Source organism: Camponotus vicinus, unplaced genomic scaffold (assembly GCF_025532165.1).
Source record: "Camponotus vicinus isolate PSW18456_S1 unplaced genomic scaffold, iyCamVici1.0 SCAF_10, whole genome shotgun sequence".
In the NCBI taxonomy this organism is placed as follows: domain Eukaryota; kingdom Metazoa; phylum Arthropoda; class Insecta; order Hymenoptera; family Formicidae; genus Camponotus; species Camponotus vicinus.
Window position 1 is genome coordinate 17,672,935 of NW_028141946.1, and position 16,664 is coordinate 17,689,598.

The following is a 16,664-nucleotide window of genomic DNA, read 5'->3' on the forward strand; positions in this document are numbered from 1 at the left end:
ACATGTTATGTAACTGTTATATAACAGTTACATAACAGTTACATAACCTGTTACAGTTATATTAATATTATATTTGTTAGTTATAATTTCCCAATAATATTATAATAGTTAGTTGTAATTTCCCACTCAACAATATAACTGTAACATGTTATGTAACTGTTATATAACATGTTATATAACATGTTATATTGTTGGTTGGGAAATTAAAACTAACAATTATACAACTGTTATTTGGTGTTTGCTGGGAGAGATGAAAATACGAGATTTTTTCTGACACGTTTATCCTTCGAGGTCCGAATTTTTTCGTCGATTCGTTTCTCGGAAATGGCTGGCGCGGCTCGTTTTGCGAGCGAGAGAGTCGGTCGGGGCTCTCGGTTTCAGAACCACCGGTCGTACAATAAAACGTTAGCCAGGCCGCATGCGTATGAAACGCGGAGAACCGTGCTAACCAAAGTGCGAGAGGACCGAGAGTCCGAGCGAGAAAGGGAGAGCGTGGAGGTAGAAGACGCCGGTGAGAGGCAAACCCCAGAAAAGTGTGTGTGTGTGCGCACACATACATGTGTATGTACATGCATATATGGATCTCTTTCTCTCTTGCTCTCGCTCTCCATTTCGCTCGCATGGTGAACGTGACGTCATCGATCGGACATTCCATCGAGCTTCACGTGCCGTTCGTATTCCTTCTCGCGCTATCGCGAGAGAATTCCTGGAATGCTCCTCGGTGTCGGCGGAAACAATGCTCTCCGGAACAATTAGGTCGCATGAATAGAACGGAAAGTGAACGCTTTCGCTTTTATTTAGCATATCGAGAGACATCGAGGAGTAAAAAGTGCGCGATTGAAGCTAAAGTACCTTTGCTTCTGCGTATTTTTACCTCGAAAGATGGAAATCAAAGAAGGGATGGAGCCTATAGTTTGATTAATTAATTAATAAGACGGAAATTTAATTTAATTTAATTTTGATTATTTTATATTAAATTATAATAAATATATTTAATAAATAATATATTTATAAAATATATAATATATAATAAATTTATTTAAGAAAATATGCCTCGAGAAAGGATGAAGAAAATTAAAAAGTTGCGTCAATTTATAGATTTTATAAATATTAATATTGTTTTTTTTTATGTAACTAATTTAAGTCGTTAAAATTATTTTTTTTCTCTTTTACAGACATACTCTGGCCTCTTCTGCGTCGTGGTAAACCCCTATAAGAGACTGCCGATATACACAGAAAAGATCATGGAAAGGTACAAAGGCATCAAGAGACACGAGGTGCCGCCGCACGTCTTTGCCATTACTGATACGGCTTATCGCTCCATGTTGCAAGGTAATTAGAACTTTCTATGAACCGCTTATCATAAGCCATGATGTATTATTAGCCGGTATATTAAAATTTAATAGTCGAGAAGATAATTTCAAACCGACAAAGTGCAGCTTGTGCGCTCGAATTGCGTTAATATAAAATATATATGTAAATATATATAATAATATATAAAATATTTGTTTAAAATTAATTACAAATTTATTTTAAAAATATATAAATATGTTAATAAACTATAAATATAATATTTATATTTATAATATATTGTAAATATATATTTCTTCGTTTGTGTTTACAGGAAGATTAATTTTCAATTATTCTAATCTTGTTGCAAGAAGGAAGAAAAATTGTAAATCAACAAATAATCAGTTTGCCTAATTTTTTTCCAAATGATATGTTTTTCAAGTTTTGCTTTTCCATGTAATTATTATTTTTCAGCTTGATGCATTACATTGTAAACAAAGTGGGACTTCTATATATTCTGGAGCATTAAATATATTTTATCTCCATTATATATTTTTTTATATATGTATATATTTATTTATATTATATTTATGTTATATTTATATTATATTTATATTATATTTATATTATATATATTTATATATATTTCGAGTTGAATATATTAATATATATTTTCTCTAGAGAGTGCACAGAGATCCTATAAATAATCGCGTTGTTATTTGCAGATCGGGAGGACCAGTCGATTTTGTGTACCGGCGAGTCTGGCGCCGGGAAGACCGAAAACACGAAAAAAGTGATTCAATATTTGGCTTATGTAGCCGCGTCGAAACCCAAGTCTAACGCGGTAAGTCGCAACTCTCGTCGCACGCTCGTCAATTAACGCTCGGTGAATCCATTGTTTGTACGCATTTCACGCATACGCGTTCGCTCGGCTCGAGGAGATGCGTATATACGCGAATGAAGATGAATTAAGCCGCAGCCATCGAGGGGAAAATCACATTTAACCTCTCGATATACTTCATTAGAGGAAACACGAGCGTTTCTCTCCATCTCCCTGGGAGCTTCTCCAAGAAATCTTCGTTTTCTGAGAAAAAAAAGTTGTTAACTTGACTAAACCATTTAATTAAATTATTATTTTTTTAATTAAAATATTTAACTATTTAAATTAAATAATAAATATTAAATAATACATATTAAATCTAATATGACATCTATTTAACTTAAATATTTAAATATTTCAATTAAAAAAATAATAATTTAGTTGAACGGTTTGGTCAAGTTAACAACTTTTTTTCTCACGAAATTCTGTACGAAATTCGCCTATTTTAGATTGATTAAAAAGCGGAATGCCATAAAATATAATAATGACAAGCTTACCGTGCAGCTTGTGGACTTTTCAACGATATGTTTCTTTAATATTTAAATTGATGGAAATATTCGACACATATATAGGCTATTGGCGGGACGTTGTAATTATTAAAAAAAAGCAGGATGATGCATGCGATGACTATAATTTGAAGCAGGTGTAGCTCCAGTAATATGGTATTTATTAACTTAGTTTCTTTAATAAATACCCTCTTGTTTATCGCGTTTCTCTCCATTTTTTTCATCTTGAAATGATAGTAATCGCGTGCAACGGTCGAAAGATTGCAGTTATCTTACGCAATTATGTTTACATATAAATGTTTACTTGCAAGTATAAGACTAGTGGCCAATAGCAGACAATATCAACAAGAAACTACTGCAGATACGCTACTCGGTGAATAGGTTTAACCATAGAAGCGTGGAACGATCGTGATTACGTACGATTATAATGCTCGGCCATGAACGTGTTTAGTCAATTATTTGGCGCGTTCTTTCGTCGTCTCTCTGCATCAATACGTCCGTGAAACATGCTTATTTGCTAGAGTTGAACCGAAGCGAAAGATCAGCTTGCATAGTTAATATGATCAACAGACGCCTTTTTAACCCGAGAAATCTCGACAATCAAGCTGATATTTTAATCAATACTTTCAACATTCACGATCCAGTCTATTCTAGCAATATAAAAAATAGTGGATGCTTTTAGTAATTTTTTTAAATATTTTTTTACATATTTTTTATTGATTTTCAAAAGAGTACATTATGCATATTTAGCTTTTTTCGTTCAATTTCTTTGTTCAAAATGACCAAAAAGATTGATTTAGAGTAGACTGGGTCCTTAACAATCATCATTTTTTTTATTACAGAGGAAATGATATTGCTATACAAAATCATTGACTGTCTCGAATGTTGGGTGACTGCAGATAACTGTCATAGATCGTTGAGTTCACCTCGATATATAGCTAAAATGTTTGTTACAAAGACTTTATAGCCGGATGACCACATTCGCTCGTCATGCACGATTAGAATACAAACTATCAGCGTTGAAATCGTCGAAATTTCACGCGATGGAGTCATCGTTGCGCTCACCGCAATCGCGTCAGCCTTTCCGAAGCTCGGAAAACCTCCTCGCTGCCGCTGTCGCCGGAAGTGTAACCTCAATATCCGAATCGTGACGTCCTTACTGTGCGATATCACAAATTCCGTATCCGTCGTTGACGAAATTTCTCTCGATCTACGGAGAAAGACCGGCAGTTTGGGCGAAGCTCACTAAGATTCCTCGCACCATTGGGTTTTATTTCATCAAAAATTATTTTTTTCAAATTTTTTTAAATATTTTATTAAATAGATCAATTTTTATCAAGTAGATTAATTTTTATTATTTTTTCAAAATTTTATTAGATAGATATTTTATTAAATAGAGCTATTCTTACCATAAAACTTTTGTATAAAACATTTTTTCATATCTCGAATAATTTTGAAGACATATTAAGAAAAGCAAAAAGCTTTTATGTCAAATGTCATCTATCTTGTAGATTATAATAATTATTTTTTAAGAAAAATTCAAATGTCGCAATCGAAGAATTTCAATCGTAAATGCCTTCTTATGAATTCTCCTGACATAAATAATGAATGAGCATCATTTGGAGAGACGCAAGGAGCGCTCGAGAATTTTTTAAATATTGATTAAGGTATTGAGAATTTTTTAAATATTTATTAAGGATTGACTCGTGTGTGTGTGCACACATACACACACGAGATTGTCGAGAGCCTCTAGCAGGTTCGTATATATACAGTGGCTCCTTTGTTCTCGCGCGTTTCGCCGGGATACTTGAAGAAGTATATAATCCGAACCATCTCGCGAAGCGCAACGTTATTAATAAATCGAGAAAAGATGCGAGGAGCTGTATTTTTTTCTGAATCGCAAATTACACCGAGGTTTGAGCGTAGAAGGCGAATAAAAAAGGATGTACGGCCGTAAGTTCCACTTGATAACATCCATTTCTCACTCCAGTCTGCTTCACATTCTATCCGCTCCGCGAATCCCCATGGCTGTTTTTGTAAATTTTACAGATCATATGGCTATTTCGGCGCTCATGAGGCGGCTAAAAATTTAAGAAGAAGTAATCGCGACCACATGTCGAACGTAAACAGTCATTCAGAGAGGTTGTACAACGTCGAGGGTTGGCAAAAGATAAAATATATACAGCGTGGGAGACACACAAGTAGTCTCAAGGAAGCGTTACATATTTTACCCTGATAATGTTGAATCCACTCGAGAAACAACGGATGTGAGAAAACGTAGTTTTTAGAAATAAAACCATTTCATATATTATAATTTTAAAAAAATGAAAAAAATATTTAAATATATAAATCTATATATTTTATATATTTAAATTTATATATTTAATTTATATATTTATATATTTATTATATATTTATATATTTATTATATATTTATATATTTATATATTTATTAAATATATAAATTTAAATATATAAAATAAGGAAAGATTCTAGACAGCCGAAAGAGTTACCTGCGACAGGAACAATCCAGGGGAGGGGGAGAAACCTCTTTATACCTTTCGAAGATTCACACGTGAATCGGGACTTCTTCCTTTCTCGATCAAAGGTCGGTCAGAAGGGCCTTAACACGATTTTCGATCGCCACAAGTTCGTAGGCTCTTACGTTTATGGCTCTCTCGAAGCGATGGATGGACGGACGGACGGACGGACGGACTCTTGTTTATACGTCGATTAAGCCTAATCGATCTGTATTGCGTCGCTCATACTACACGTTGCTCTCTCGTAGATAGATCTCCCGGGAGGGAGAGGGGGAGGAGGAGAGACACGCGCGCATGAAGAGAGGACCTCTCCTTTTCCAGACAAACGATCCACTTATCGGACCGAGTCTCTTTTCTGATTCTCTTGAGTCACGCGAGCCGACTTGCTCGTGACTCATCCCACGAGCGTGGAATCTAAGCACGTACCGTGAATAAAAAAATATAGGACTCTCTTTTTTTATTAGAGATATCTGCCTTTTTCTCCTCCTCTTCTCCCTCACGTCGCTATCATGTGTTTCTCACCGGTTGTTCTCCGGCGAAATCTCGGAGCAAGTTTCGAAGCAATAAACTGGTTGGTTGGAACAAAAGAAAACTTTGATAGATCCTTTTTACGATCTCAAGTTTTGCCAGTTTCTTGGTTTTTAATATTTAAGGAACAAGGAAAGTCATGGTTTTGTATATATTGTACGAGAATTAAATATTTTCGAGGACTGAATCAATCCCATTTTAGCAAAATTGCATACTTTTTTTGATAAAATCCAAGCCAGTAATAAAAATCAATATTTTCTGGAAAAAAAAACTGGTATTTTCCGAAGGAATTGATAAAAACTGGTATTTTCCACAGGAACTGATAAAAACTGATATTTCCTATCATAATAAATGTTCAAATAAATAGAAAATTGTTTTATCGATATTCGTCAATTGAGAGGATATTTTTTAATTTAAGCTTCATCCAAAATGAAATCTATAATAGATTAGGAATCGACGTCATATAAATTTGTTTCTTGTAGAAGATGTTGAAAGATAACCAGAGTTAAAAGGTCACTAGTAAAAATAATATAGAAGGGAAATAAAATAAAAGAGATACTAATAAAAATTTTTAATTTTATTATTATTATATTTTTCTCATTAAATTAAACATTGATATAAAATTTAACAATATTTATATTTCCAAAGTTCTTTTTGGTTTAAAACATTTCTCATGTTGATTTGAATTAAAAAGATTTTTTTATTAGACTGATTTTCATTTTTAAAACTATAATGATTAATATAATTTATTAATTAAAGTAAAAATATCTTTCTACAAAAGTCATGTAATATTTTAGTTTATATATTAATTATTTACATAGTTTTTTTGTCAATTTATAGAGCCAGGGATAGTAAAAACCGAAATTTATCATGGTTTTTCCCACTCGTTGAATTCTTCCGATCAATCCTGCAATACTTTGTGATGGATGGACATTATCGCGCTTTGTTGCGGCTGCAATTGTTACAAACTAATTCCTGCAGATCGAATAGAGAACTCTCAATCGACGCAATTGAGTTCTCTTTATCTGTCTGATTTATTAAATCGGTCTCCATTAAATCGAATCGTTATACATACATTTTATGTACATAGCTTGTAGATATGTAATATCGCATATATATGGAACGTATCTAATACTTTGTACAGTAAATTTGGATCGAATTAAAAAAAAATGGTAGTGAGTAATAACATGGTCAATGAAATGGTGACAGGGATGTATTCCTTGATGAATATTTACGGTGGTTTTCTTTAGAGAGAGAGAGAAAAAATGTATATATATAAATAAAAACCCGACTTGTGTGAGAGAATAATTTAATATTGAATGATGCACAGGCTCTTATCTTTTGAATAAATTAGATAAGAACCTATAAAAACACACAATTTTTTTTCTAGAAAAAATCTTATTTATTGTAGTCTCTTCTCTTTACAAAAATAAAAGAATGCAGTTGAAATTAATCAACGTTAATAAAATCGGCCCAATGTCAATTTAAGTCAGACGATTGGTATTTTAATGTTAAACGAGTCTTTAAAAAAAAAAAAAAAATTATACAACGACGAGAATCAGTTTGGCTCAGCTCGATTGTGCATGCACACGAATCTCGAGAAGATCCGACCTTCTTCAAGTGTATCAGATTTCTTGAGAAATTTATACGTGTATAAGAGTATATGTGTTTAAGGAAAAAAAAAAAAGGAAAAAATCCACGAAACGAAAACACTCGCCTACGGTACGACTGCATGCTATCGCATCGGCTGCATTATCGTCTTACTTTTGTTCACAGCCAGCACATTCCTGATCGTTTCGCATGCACAAGAGCAAATAAGCTCGCTTGTTTCGCCGACTCGCCACTATGGACATTTCAAACCATTCCGATCGGGGCGTTGCTTCCCGAGTGTTGTATAAAATGTCCCGCAGCTGTGCCGAGTTATTATTATTATTATTTTCTTTTTCAACATCTTTAATTCTTCGAAGAGTTTGTGAATTCGATCATTCTTCTTTTTATAAAAATTTCATAAGTCCTATGCAATTTTTTTTTTTCAATATTGCAATTATAATTTTTGAATATCTTGGAAAAATTGGGGAAAAAAGATTAAATTCCTCGGCGCAAAATTTATATGAAATTAATTGTCAAAAAAATAAAAATAAAATTTAATTCTCTGTTAAAATTTCTTAATTTTCGCTGTAATCAATGCAAGATCGATTTTTTTTTAAATCTATTAATAATTATAATTTCAGAAAATAATTAGGTGACTATTATATATCCAATAAAAAAAATTGAAAGTAAATTGTAGAAATTCAGCGCGTTTAAGAGATTTATTTGCAAAATAAATGTGTCGCAAAATTATAAGACAAATTTGAAAACACACACACGCACAATATCGACTCTCACTATAAATCCAATTTCACTTTTACGCACTTTTCGGTCGATTTTGTCGCGTACCTGTCTAAAGTGCGTAGAAAGATCGCAATCAAGGAGAGCAAGACACGCCATGGTCGATTCTGTGATCTAATGCTGAAAATTCTTTTATTTTCGGTGCTGACTTTTGGCGGCCGCCCACCTAGACTCCGAGCCCGGCATTAATCATAGTAAGTCAACGAAAGAAACAAGAGAGGCCCCGGCTCAGGCGGCCAAAGACGCCTGCGGCGCGGGAGCTTCCTATTATTTTCCCGCTTATCCACACCCCTTCAACTAACAGACGCTTTTCATTTTCGATTCACCTTCGCTGACGCATGTACCGAGAGAGAGATCGAGATAAATCACGAGAGAGATTGTCCTACAAAAATATAAATTACATGGACGTGTAAATAAAGTCTGTTTACGATATTATAATTCATTTGCATCAGGAAAAATTCAAATGAATATTTGAAAATTATTACAATAAATTATTATGACAACTCGATGCAAAATAGAGGAAGGAAATGTCTTTGTTAGAGGAAATTAAATAAGAAAATTGAGAAAAAATAAAATTATTTGATCGAATTTTATATTTATTTATATATTATAATTTTTATTCATATTTATTATTATATTATAATTTTTATTTATATTTATTATAATATTTATTTATTATTATATTATAATTTTTATTTATATTTAATATAATATTTATTTATTATTATATTATAATTTTTATTTATACTATATAATTATAATTTTTATATTATAATTATATTATAATTATATTATAATTATAATTTTTACTTATATCTTTTAATCTTGTCTCATTTGAAATGATGCAAGTGCATCTCAGTTTTTTTAAAATCAAATTAAACTTGTATTTTTGTCAAACAATGAACGCGACGCGATAATAATATAATAGTACGACATTCTCTCGGTACCTGCACGATTCTCGCGTCTAAATATGTGTTTGTACCATTTCGCTCGTTACCCTCCTGAGAAACTAATTGTCGCGAAATTGTCACAGCTCTCGTGGCTAACAAAGATTCCCTATGCCTCTTTTTTCCTGCTGCTTGCGGATCCAGGGATCTGGGAGTGTCACGGAAAAGTTTGCGGTAATTAACGTGAGACAGGAAGAAAGAAAGTGGGAGGAAACAATATTAACACTGGTGTGGTGTCGTGATAAGTGTTTTTGCCCTACAGCTTGCTTTGTCGTCGATTATGTCGTCGTTTAACTAGTTTGTTTTTTTTTTTACTCCCCTTACCTTTACGCTACAGTTTAACAAGTCGCCAGAGTTAAAAGTTGATCTTCGATGCTTGATACGCTTTTGTAATCATGATGCGTTATCATACAAGCGAGAAGAATGCGTGAAAAATTTCGTTAGCGTTTGTTTGTCTGTGATTTCGTAAAAAATCCTCTATATTTTGAAATAATATCCTGACACTTGAAGATAAAAAGAGATTAATGTTTTAACAAGGCTCGCGGTGATTTATCATAGAAATTCCTTTGGACGAAAATTTTCACGCCATTTATGTTTATTTAAAATAAGTGGACCGAATCAACTCATGCCATTTATATTTATTTAAGATAAGTGGACAGAATTAATTTTTATGTTTTCATATGCAAATGATTGATGTTTCGAAATGATCGGTTCAGTTTCGATGTCTCTTTTTGCCTTCGCTATTTTCAAATAGCGGTTATTATAGTTGTCACTTATCTCGCCATTTTTTTGAATTAGTTTTGTACATATTGTACATATTTCATGCTATTGTGTATATTTAATGTTAAGAAAACGCTGCTGTTTTATATTTTTGCAAAATATTTAGGGTCACAATTTTATATAATTTTATATCTTACTTTATTCGACATTTCTTTTTATAGTTAATCAGCATCATAGAGTCTAATATTTTCATTTAGATATAATTATATTGATAGTAGAATATATAATATTTATTTAATATTGCTGATAACGTATATTATATATTTCTTAATTAAATTCTGAGTGTAACGTTTTTAGTATTTTTAAATTATCATTTAAAATGATTTAAAATGATCATTCTTTGAATATTTGTTATTTGTTTTGTATATTATTTTTCTATAATAATTATTTCCATAAAAATTTTAAAAAATTCGTCGAAATGAGAGATTAATTGATGTCATTTGCTTTATATCGAAAAGAATGGCAAGCTCTTGTACGTCATTGCACTATTTTTCAACGTACGCGATAAGCTATTTACTTCTTACGCTATTTTTATCAGTCTCGAAAGATTAATATTCCTGGCAAGCGCAATGTTCGCTATTGATTGTTGCAATTTTTTTCGTCATAGGGCGAGCTGGAGCAACAGCTTCTTCAGGCAAATCCAATTTTAGAGGCGTTCGGCAATGCAAAGACCGTGAAGAACGATAACTCGTCTCGTTTCGTAAGTCATATCAATAATTTTTTGCTTTAGCTGCGCGGATGAAGCTAAAGCAGTTGCATATTAAAATACATATTTATAATTTTAATTATAAATTTATTATAAATTAATTATAATTTATTATAAATTGATTATAATTTATTATAAATTAATTAGTTATAAATTTAATTAGTTTTTTATTTCAATTTTGTGTTATGTTTGTGTCAACATATTGTCATTTTTTCCATTCTTATTACTATACAATTACTGTAACTGCCATGTCACATGTGATGCACATTTTGTAGGGTAAATTTATTAGAATAAACTTTGACGCGTCCGGTTATATAGCCGGTGCAAACATCGAGACATATCTTTTGGAAAAATCGAGGGCCATTCGACAAGCGAAAGATGAAAGAACTTTCCACATATTTTATCAACTGTTGGCGGGTGCCTCGCCGGAACAGAAGAGTGAGTCTCCAATATATATCTTTTTTTTTTTACATCTATTAATCATCTTCAGTAACTAAATTACTTGATTTATTTAATTGATTGATTTTTTTTTCAGAGGAATTTATATTGGAGGATCCGAAACACTATCCCTTCCTGTCGAATGGGGCCCTACCGGTGCCAGGTGTCGACGATTCCGCCGAGTTCTTCTCCACAGTAAAGTCGATGCACATCATGGGCATGACCAACGAGGACTTTTCCTCCATCTTCCGTATCGTTTCCGCCGTGATGTTGTTTGGCTCGATGCAGTTTCGTCAGGAGCGGAATTCCGATCAGGCGACGTTGCCCGACAACACGGTGGCACAGAAAATCTCGCATCTGTTGGGTTTGAGCGTTACCGAGATGACGAAGGCCTTCCTGAAGCCGCGCATCAAGGTTGGCCGTGATTTTGTGACGAAGGCGCAGACAAAGGAGCAAGTGGAGTTTGCTGTAGAAGCGATCTCGAAGGCCTGCTACGAGAGGATGTTCCGTTGGCTGGTGAACAGGATCAACAGATCTCTGGATAGGACGAAGCGACAGGGTGCCAGTTTTATTGGTATACTGGATATGGCCGGTTTCGAGATATTCGAGTTGAACTCCTTCGAGCAGTTGTGCATCAATTACACGAACGAGAAGCTGCAACAGTTGTTCAATCACACAATGTTCATTCTGGAGCAGGAGGAGTATCAGCGCGAAGGGATCGAGTGGAAGTTTATAGATTTCGGATTGGATCTGCAGCCAACGATCGATCTGATCGACAAACCGATGGGTATTATGGCGCTTTTGGACGAGGAATGTTGGTTCCCCAAAGCCACGGACAAGACATTTGTGGAAAAGCTGGTTGGCGCTCATAGTGTCCACCCAAAGTTCATAAAGACTGATTTCCGCGGCGTGGCCGACTTTGCGATCATTCATTACGCCGGCAAGGTGGACTATTCCGCCGCCAAGTGGCTGATGAAAAACATGGACCCTTTGAACGAGAACGTTGTCAGTCTCTTACAAGCCTCGCAGGATCCGTTTGTGTGTCACATTTGGAAGGACGCCGAGATCGTGGGTATGGCACAGCAGGCACTCACGGACACGCAGTTTGGCGCGAGAACGAGAAAGGGCATGTTTAGAACGGTCTCGCAATTGTACAAAGAACAGTTGGCCAAGCTGATGGTGACACTGCGAAATACGAATCCGAACTTTGTTAGGTGTATAATTCCGAATCACGAGAAGAGAGCCGGTAAAATTGATGCGCCGCTCGTGCTAGATCAACTACGTTGCAATGGAGTGTTGGAGGGTATCCGCATCTGCCGGCAAGGTTTTCCCAACAGAATTCCGTTCCAAGAATTTAGACAACGCTACGAACTACTCACTCCGAATGCTATTCCCAAAGGATTCATGGATGGGAAGAAAGCTTGCGAAAAGATGGTAAGTGATTTTATATCCACAGATTTCGATTTATATTTACATGTCTCAATAATAAGAATAAGGATGAAAATTAAATATCGTTAAAATGTATATCGTAAACTATTTTTTTTTACTATAGATTCAAGCATTGGAGTTGGATCCAAACCTTTATCGTGTTGGACAATCCAAAATCTTTTTCCGCGCCGGAGTGTTGGCACACTTGGAGGAAGAAAGAGACTACAAGATCACGGATATAATCGTCAATTTCCAAGCTTTCTGTCGCGGTTTTTTGGCTAGGCGTAATTATCAGAAGCGTCTGCAGCAGCTTAACGCAATTCGCATTATTCAGAGAAACTGCGCGGCCTACTTAAAACTGCGTAATTGGCAATGGTGGCGGCTGTATACCAAGGTGAAGCCACTGTTGGAGGTCACTAAGCAAGAGGAGAAGCTTACGCAGAAAGAGGATGAGCTGAAGCAAGTTCGCGATAAGCTGGAGTTACAGCTACACTCGGCTCAAGAGTATGAACGTAAGTATCAGCAGGCGATTGAAGAGAAAACTATGCTGGCTGAGCAACTGCAGGCGGAGGTCGAGCTCTGTGCGGAAGCTGAAGAAATGAGGGCTCGGCTGGCCGCAAGAAAGCAGGAACTTGAGGAAATTTTGCACGATTTGGAAGCGCGTATCGAGGAAGAAGAAGAGAGAAGCGCCGCGTTGACTCAGGAGAAGAAAAAGCTGCAGTTAAATATCAGTGATTTGGAAGAGCAGCTGGAGGAAGAGGAAGCTGCCAGACAAAAATTGCAATTGGAGAAGGTCCAATGCGATGCAAAGATTAAGAAATTAGAGGAAGATCTTGCCTTGTCGGATGACACCAATCAAAAGTTGTTAAAGGAGAAGAAAATTCTCGAGGAGCGCGCTAATGATCTCTCGCAGACTCTGGCAGAAGAAGAGGAGAAAGCGAAGCATTTGTCAAAACTGAAAGCTAAACACGAAGCTACAATCGCCGATCTCGAGGAAAGGCTTCTCAAGGATCATCAGCAACGTCAAGAGGTAGATAGATCCAAGAGGAAGGTCGAAACTGAGGTTTCGGATCTAAAGGAGCAATTGGCCGAGAGGAAATCGCATGTTGAGGAGCTACAGCTTCAACTTGGCAAACGCGAGGAAGAACTCAATCAAGTCATGGCGAAAATGGACGAGGAAGGCGCTTCTAAGGCGCAAGCTCAGAAAGCTCTCAGGGAATTGGAATCACAATTAGCCGAGCTTCAGGAAGATTTGGAAGCTGAGAAAGCCGCTAGAGGTAAAGCCGAGAAACAGAAGCGCGATTTGAACGAAGAACTTGAAGCGTTGAAAAATGAATTACTCGATTCTCTGGATACTACTGCGGCTCAACAAGAGTTGAGAAGCAAACGAGAGCAAGAACTTGCGACATTGAAAAAGAATCTAGAGGAGGAGACTTCGTCGCATGAAGGTACGCTTGCCGACATGCGTCACAAGCATACGCAAGAATTGACTGTTTTGAACGAACAAATGGACGCGTTGAAAAAGACGAAGGCAGCCTTGGAGAAAGCGAAAGGCTCCTTGGAAGCAGAGAACGCTGATCTGGCGACAGAATTGAGATCGGTCAGCGCAAGCAGACAAGAGTCCGATCGACGTCGTAAACAAGCAGAGCAACAATTGGCGGAAATAAATGCAAAACTGGCCGAAGTGGAGAGAAACAAGCAAGAATTTTCCGAGAAAGTGACGAAGTTACAACAAGAGGCAGAGAGCGTGATGCAACAACTAGAAACTGCCGAACTGAAAGCATCTGCAGCATTGAAAGCGTCGGCCACCTGCGAGTCACAATTTACCGAACTTCAACAACAATTGGAAGAAGAAACCCGGCAGAAATTGGCTCTCAGTTCAAAGTTGCGCGCGTTAGAAAGTGAGAAGGAGAGCCTGCATGATCAGCTTGAAGAAGAAGAGGAAGCGAAACGTGCCTTGGATAAGCAAGTGCTAAGTTTGAATATACAACTCGCCGAGGCCAAGAAACGCGCCGATGAGGAAGCAGAAGCGGCCGCTGCTCTCGAGGAGGCCAGAAAGCGTTGCACGAAAGACATTGAAGCTCTTCAGCGACAAGTCGAGGAATTGCAGGCGGCCAATGATAAACTGGATAAATCAAAGAAGAAGATTCAAGCGGAACTGGAAGACAGCATCATTGAGTTGGAGGCGCAGCGAGCAAAGGTACTCGAGCTGGAGAAGAAACAAAAGAATTTCGATAAGGTGCTCGCTGAAGAGAAGGCTGTATCCGAACAGTATGCGGAGCAAAGGGACATCGCGGAGAGAGAAGCGCGTGAAAAGGAGACGAGAGTGTTATCGTTGACTCGGGAATTGGATGAACTTAATGAGAAGGTTGAGGAATTGGAACGGGGCCGTCGAGGTCTGCAGTCGGAGTTGGATGAGTTGGTGAATAATCAAGGTACGGCTGACAAAAATGTTCACGAATTAGAGAAAGCGAAACGATCATTGGAGTCGCAATTGCAAGAGCAAAAATCGCAGGTGGAAGAGTTGGAAGATGAGTTACAATTCACTGAAGACGCTAAGCTGCGATTAGAAGTGAACATGCAGGCATTGCGAACACAATTTGAGCGCGATCTCCAGACCAAGGAGGAGCAGGCGGAGGAGAAACGTCGAGGATTGGTAAAACAGCTGCGTGATCTTGAGGCGGAGCTTGAAGATGAGAGGAAACAACGTGCCGCGGCCATTGCAGCGCGTAAGAAAATGGAAGCGGATTACAAGGATATCGAGCAACAACTGGAGATGCATAATAAGGTGAAGGAGGACGCGCTCAAGCAGCTGAAGAAACTTCAGACTCAGATCAAGGATTGCACTAGAGAAACGGAAGAGGCCAGGGCCGCCAGAGACGAATTGGCGGCTGCTTCTAAGGAAACTGAAAGGAAAGTTAAAAGCTTAGAAGCTGACTTGTTGCAATTGACCGAGGACTTTGCCTGCAGCGAACGCGCCAGAAGAACCGCCGAGAACGAGAGGGACGAGTTGCAAGAAGAGGTCAACAACAATGCCAACAAAGGTACTCTGATGTTAGATGAGAAACGTAGACTGGAGGCGAGAATTGCCACTCTGGAGGAAGAATTGGAAGAGGAACAATCAAACGCCGAGATTGTTATGGATCGCGCCAGGAAGGGTCAGATTACGATCGAACAGCTGACAACGGACTTGGCGACCGAACGATCTACCACGCAAAAGTTGGAATCACACAAGATGTTGTTGGAGAGACAAAACAAAGACCTCAAGGTCAAGTTGACCGAGCTGGAAACTGCACAACGTGCCAAGACCAAGGCTACGATACAGCAGCTGGAATCGAAAATCAATAATCTCGATGAACAACTCGAGACCGAAGCCAAGGAGAGATTTGCCCAGCAAAAGATCAATCGCAAGTTGGAGAAGAAATTGAAAGAATTGAGTCTGCAGCTTGAGGATGAGAGACGAAATTCTGATCAGTATAAAGAACAAGCGGAGAAGGTCAATATCAGGATGAAGGCATTGAAGAGACAATTGGACGAGGCGGAAGAGGAGATTAGTAGGCATAAGACCCTGAAGCGGAAAAATCAAAGAGAAATGGACGACCTGATAGAAATGAACGAGGAGCTCAATCGAGAATTGACGCAGTACAAGAATAAATACAGGTGATTTTATTTCTGTTTTTCAAACGCACAATCAGGAAGAGATAAGAAAATTTCTAAAATAGCGAAAGAAAGATGAAAAATTTAATTTTCGTAGGATATTAAGTAGCGAAAGGATATTCTTCTGGATCATATACAATATTTATACATATATATGTACATATATTCTTTTATGTTACGCTTTTTAGGCCATACGTATCTGTAACGTTAGGCGAACGTAATGAGGCAGTATTAAAGTAGTGTTTTATCTTTGAAGGAAGTGATCAACTTCTGACATGTGTAGGTGTCAAGAGAGAAAAAACGATTGGTATCCTACCTGAGAGAGTTTTTTGCTAGGAAACAATCCCATTAGTCTCCCCAGTGTGCTACAGTGAGTTAAGCGAGCTCTTTTAGTTCATTTGAAACCGCTAACCCTGAAAATAATAACGTCGACTTGGACTGCTACCTTGTGTGATAACGACATACTACACCTCCGGCATCTTTTTGAATGCAATTGTTTGTGAATGTGTTTCTTTCTTTTTTTGGTTTGAGGTATACGCTATCGGTCAATAGTTTGAAAAATGAACTTTTTAAAGA

At 36.8% G+C, this 16,664-nt stretch overlaps 1 protein-coding gene across 6 annotated transcripts in view; it reads left to right on the forward strand.

The window, feature by feature from the left end:
- Zip (myosin heavy chain 10) overlaps nucleotides 1–16,664 on the forward strand; it is a 38,378-nt gene that overhangs the window by 19,157 nt on the left and 2,557 nt on the right. The window contains exons 2-10 of one of the 6 annotated variants that reach the window (XR_014435316.1): nucleotides 1,176–1,332; nucleotides 2,016–2,134; nucleotides 8,303–8,326; nucleotides 9,224–9,253; nucleotides 10,467–10,559; nucleotides 10,841–11,003; nucleotides 11,101–12,437; nucleotides 12,556–16,091; nucleotides 16,372–16,458. Coding sequence is in view for 5 of the 6 variants with exons in the window: in XM_083079597.1 (XP_082935723.1) it covers nucleotides 1,176–1,332; nucleotides 2,016–2,134; nucleotides 8,303–8,326; nucleotides 9,224–9,253; nucleotides 10,467–10,559; nucleotides 10,841–11,003; nucleotides 11,101–12,437; nucleotides 12,556–16,091; nucleotides 16,277–16,328 (5,511 nt within the window). In the remaining variant the exon portion in view is untranslated. The other 5 variants (XM_083079597.1, XM_083079598.1, XM_083079594.1 and 2 more) reach the window with 5 other exon arrangements.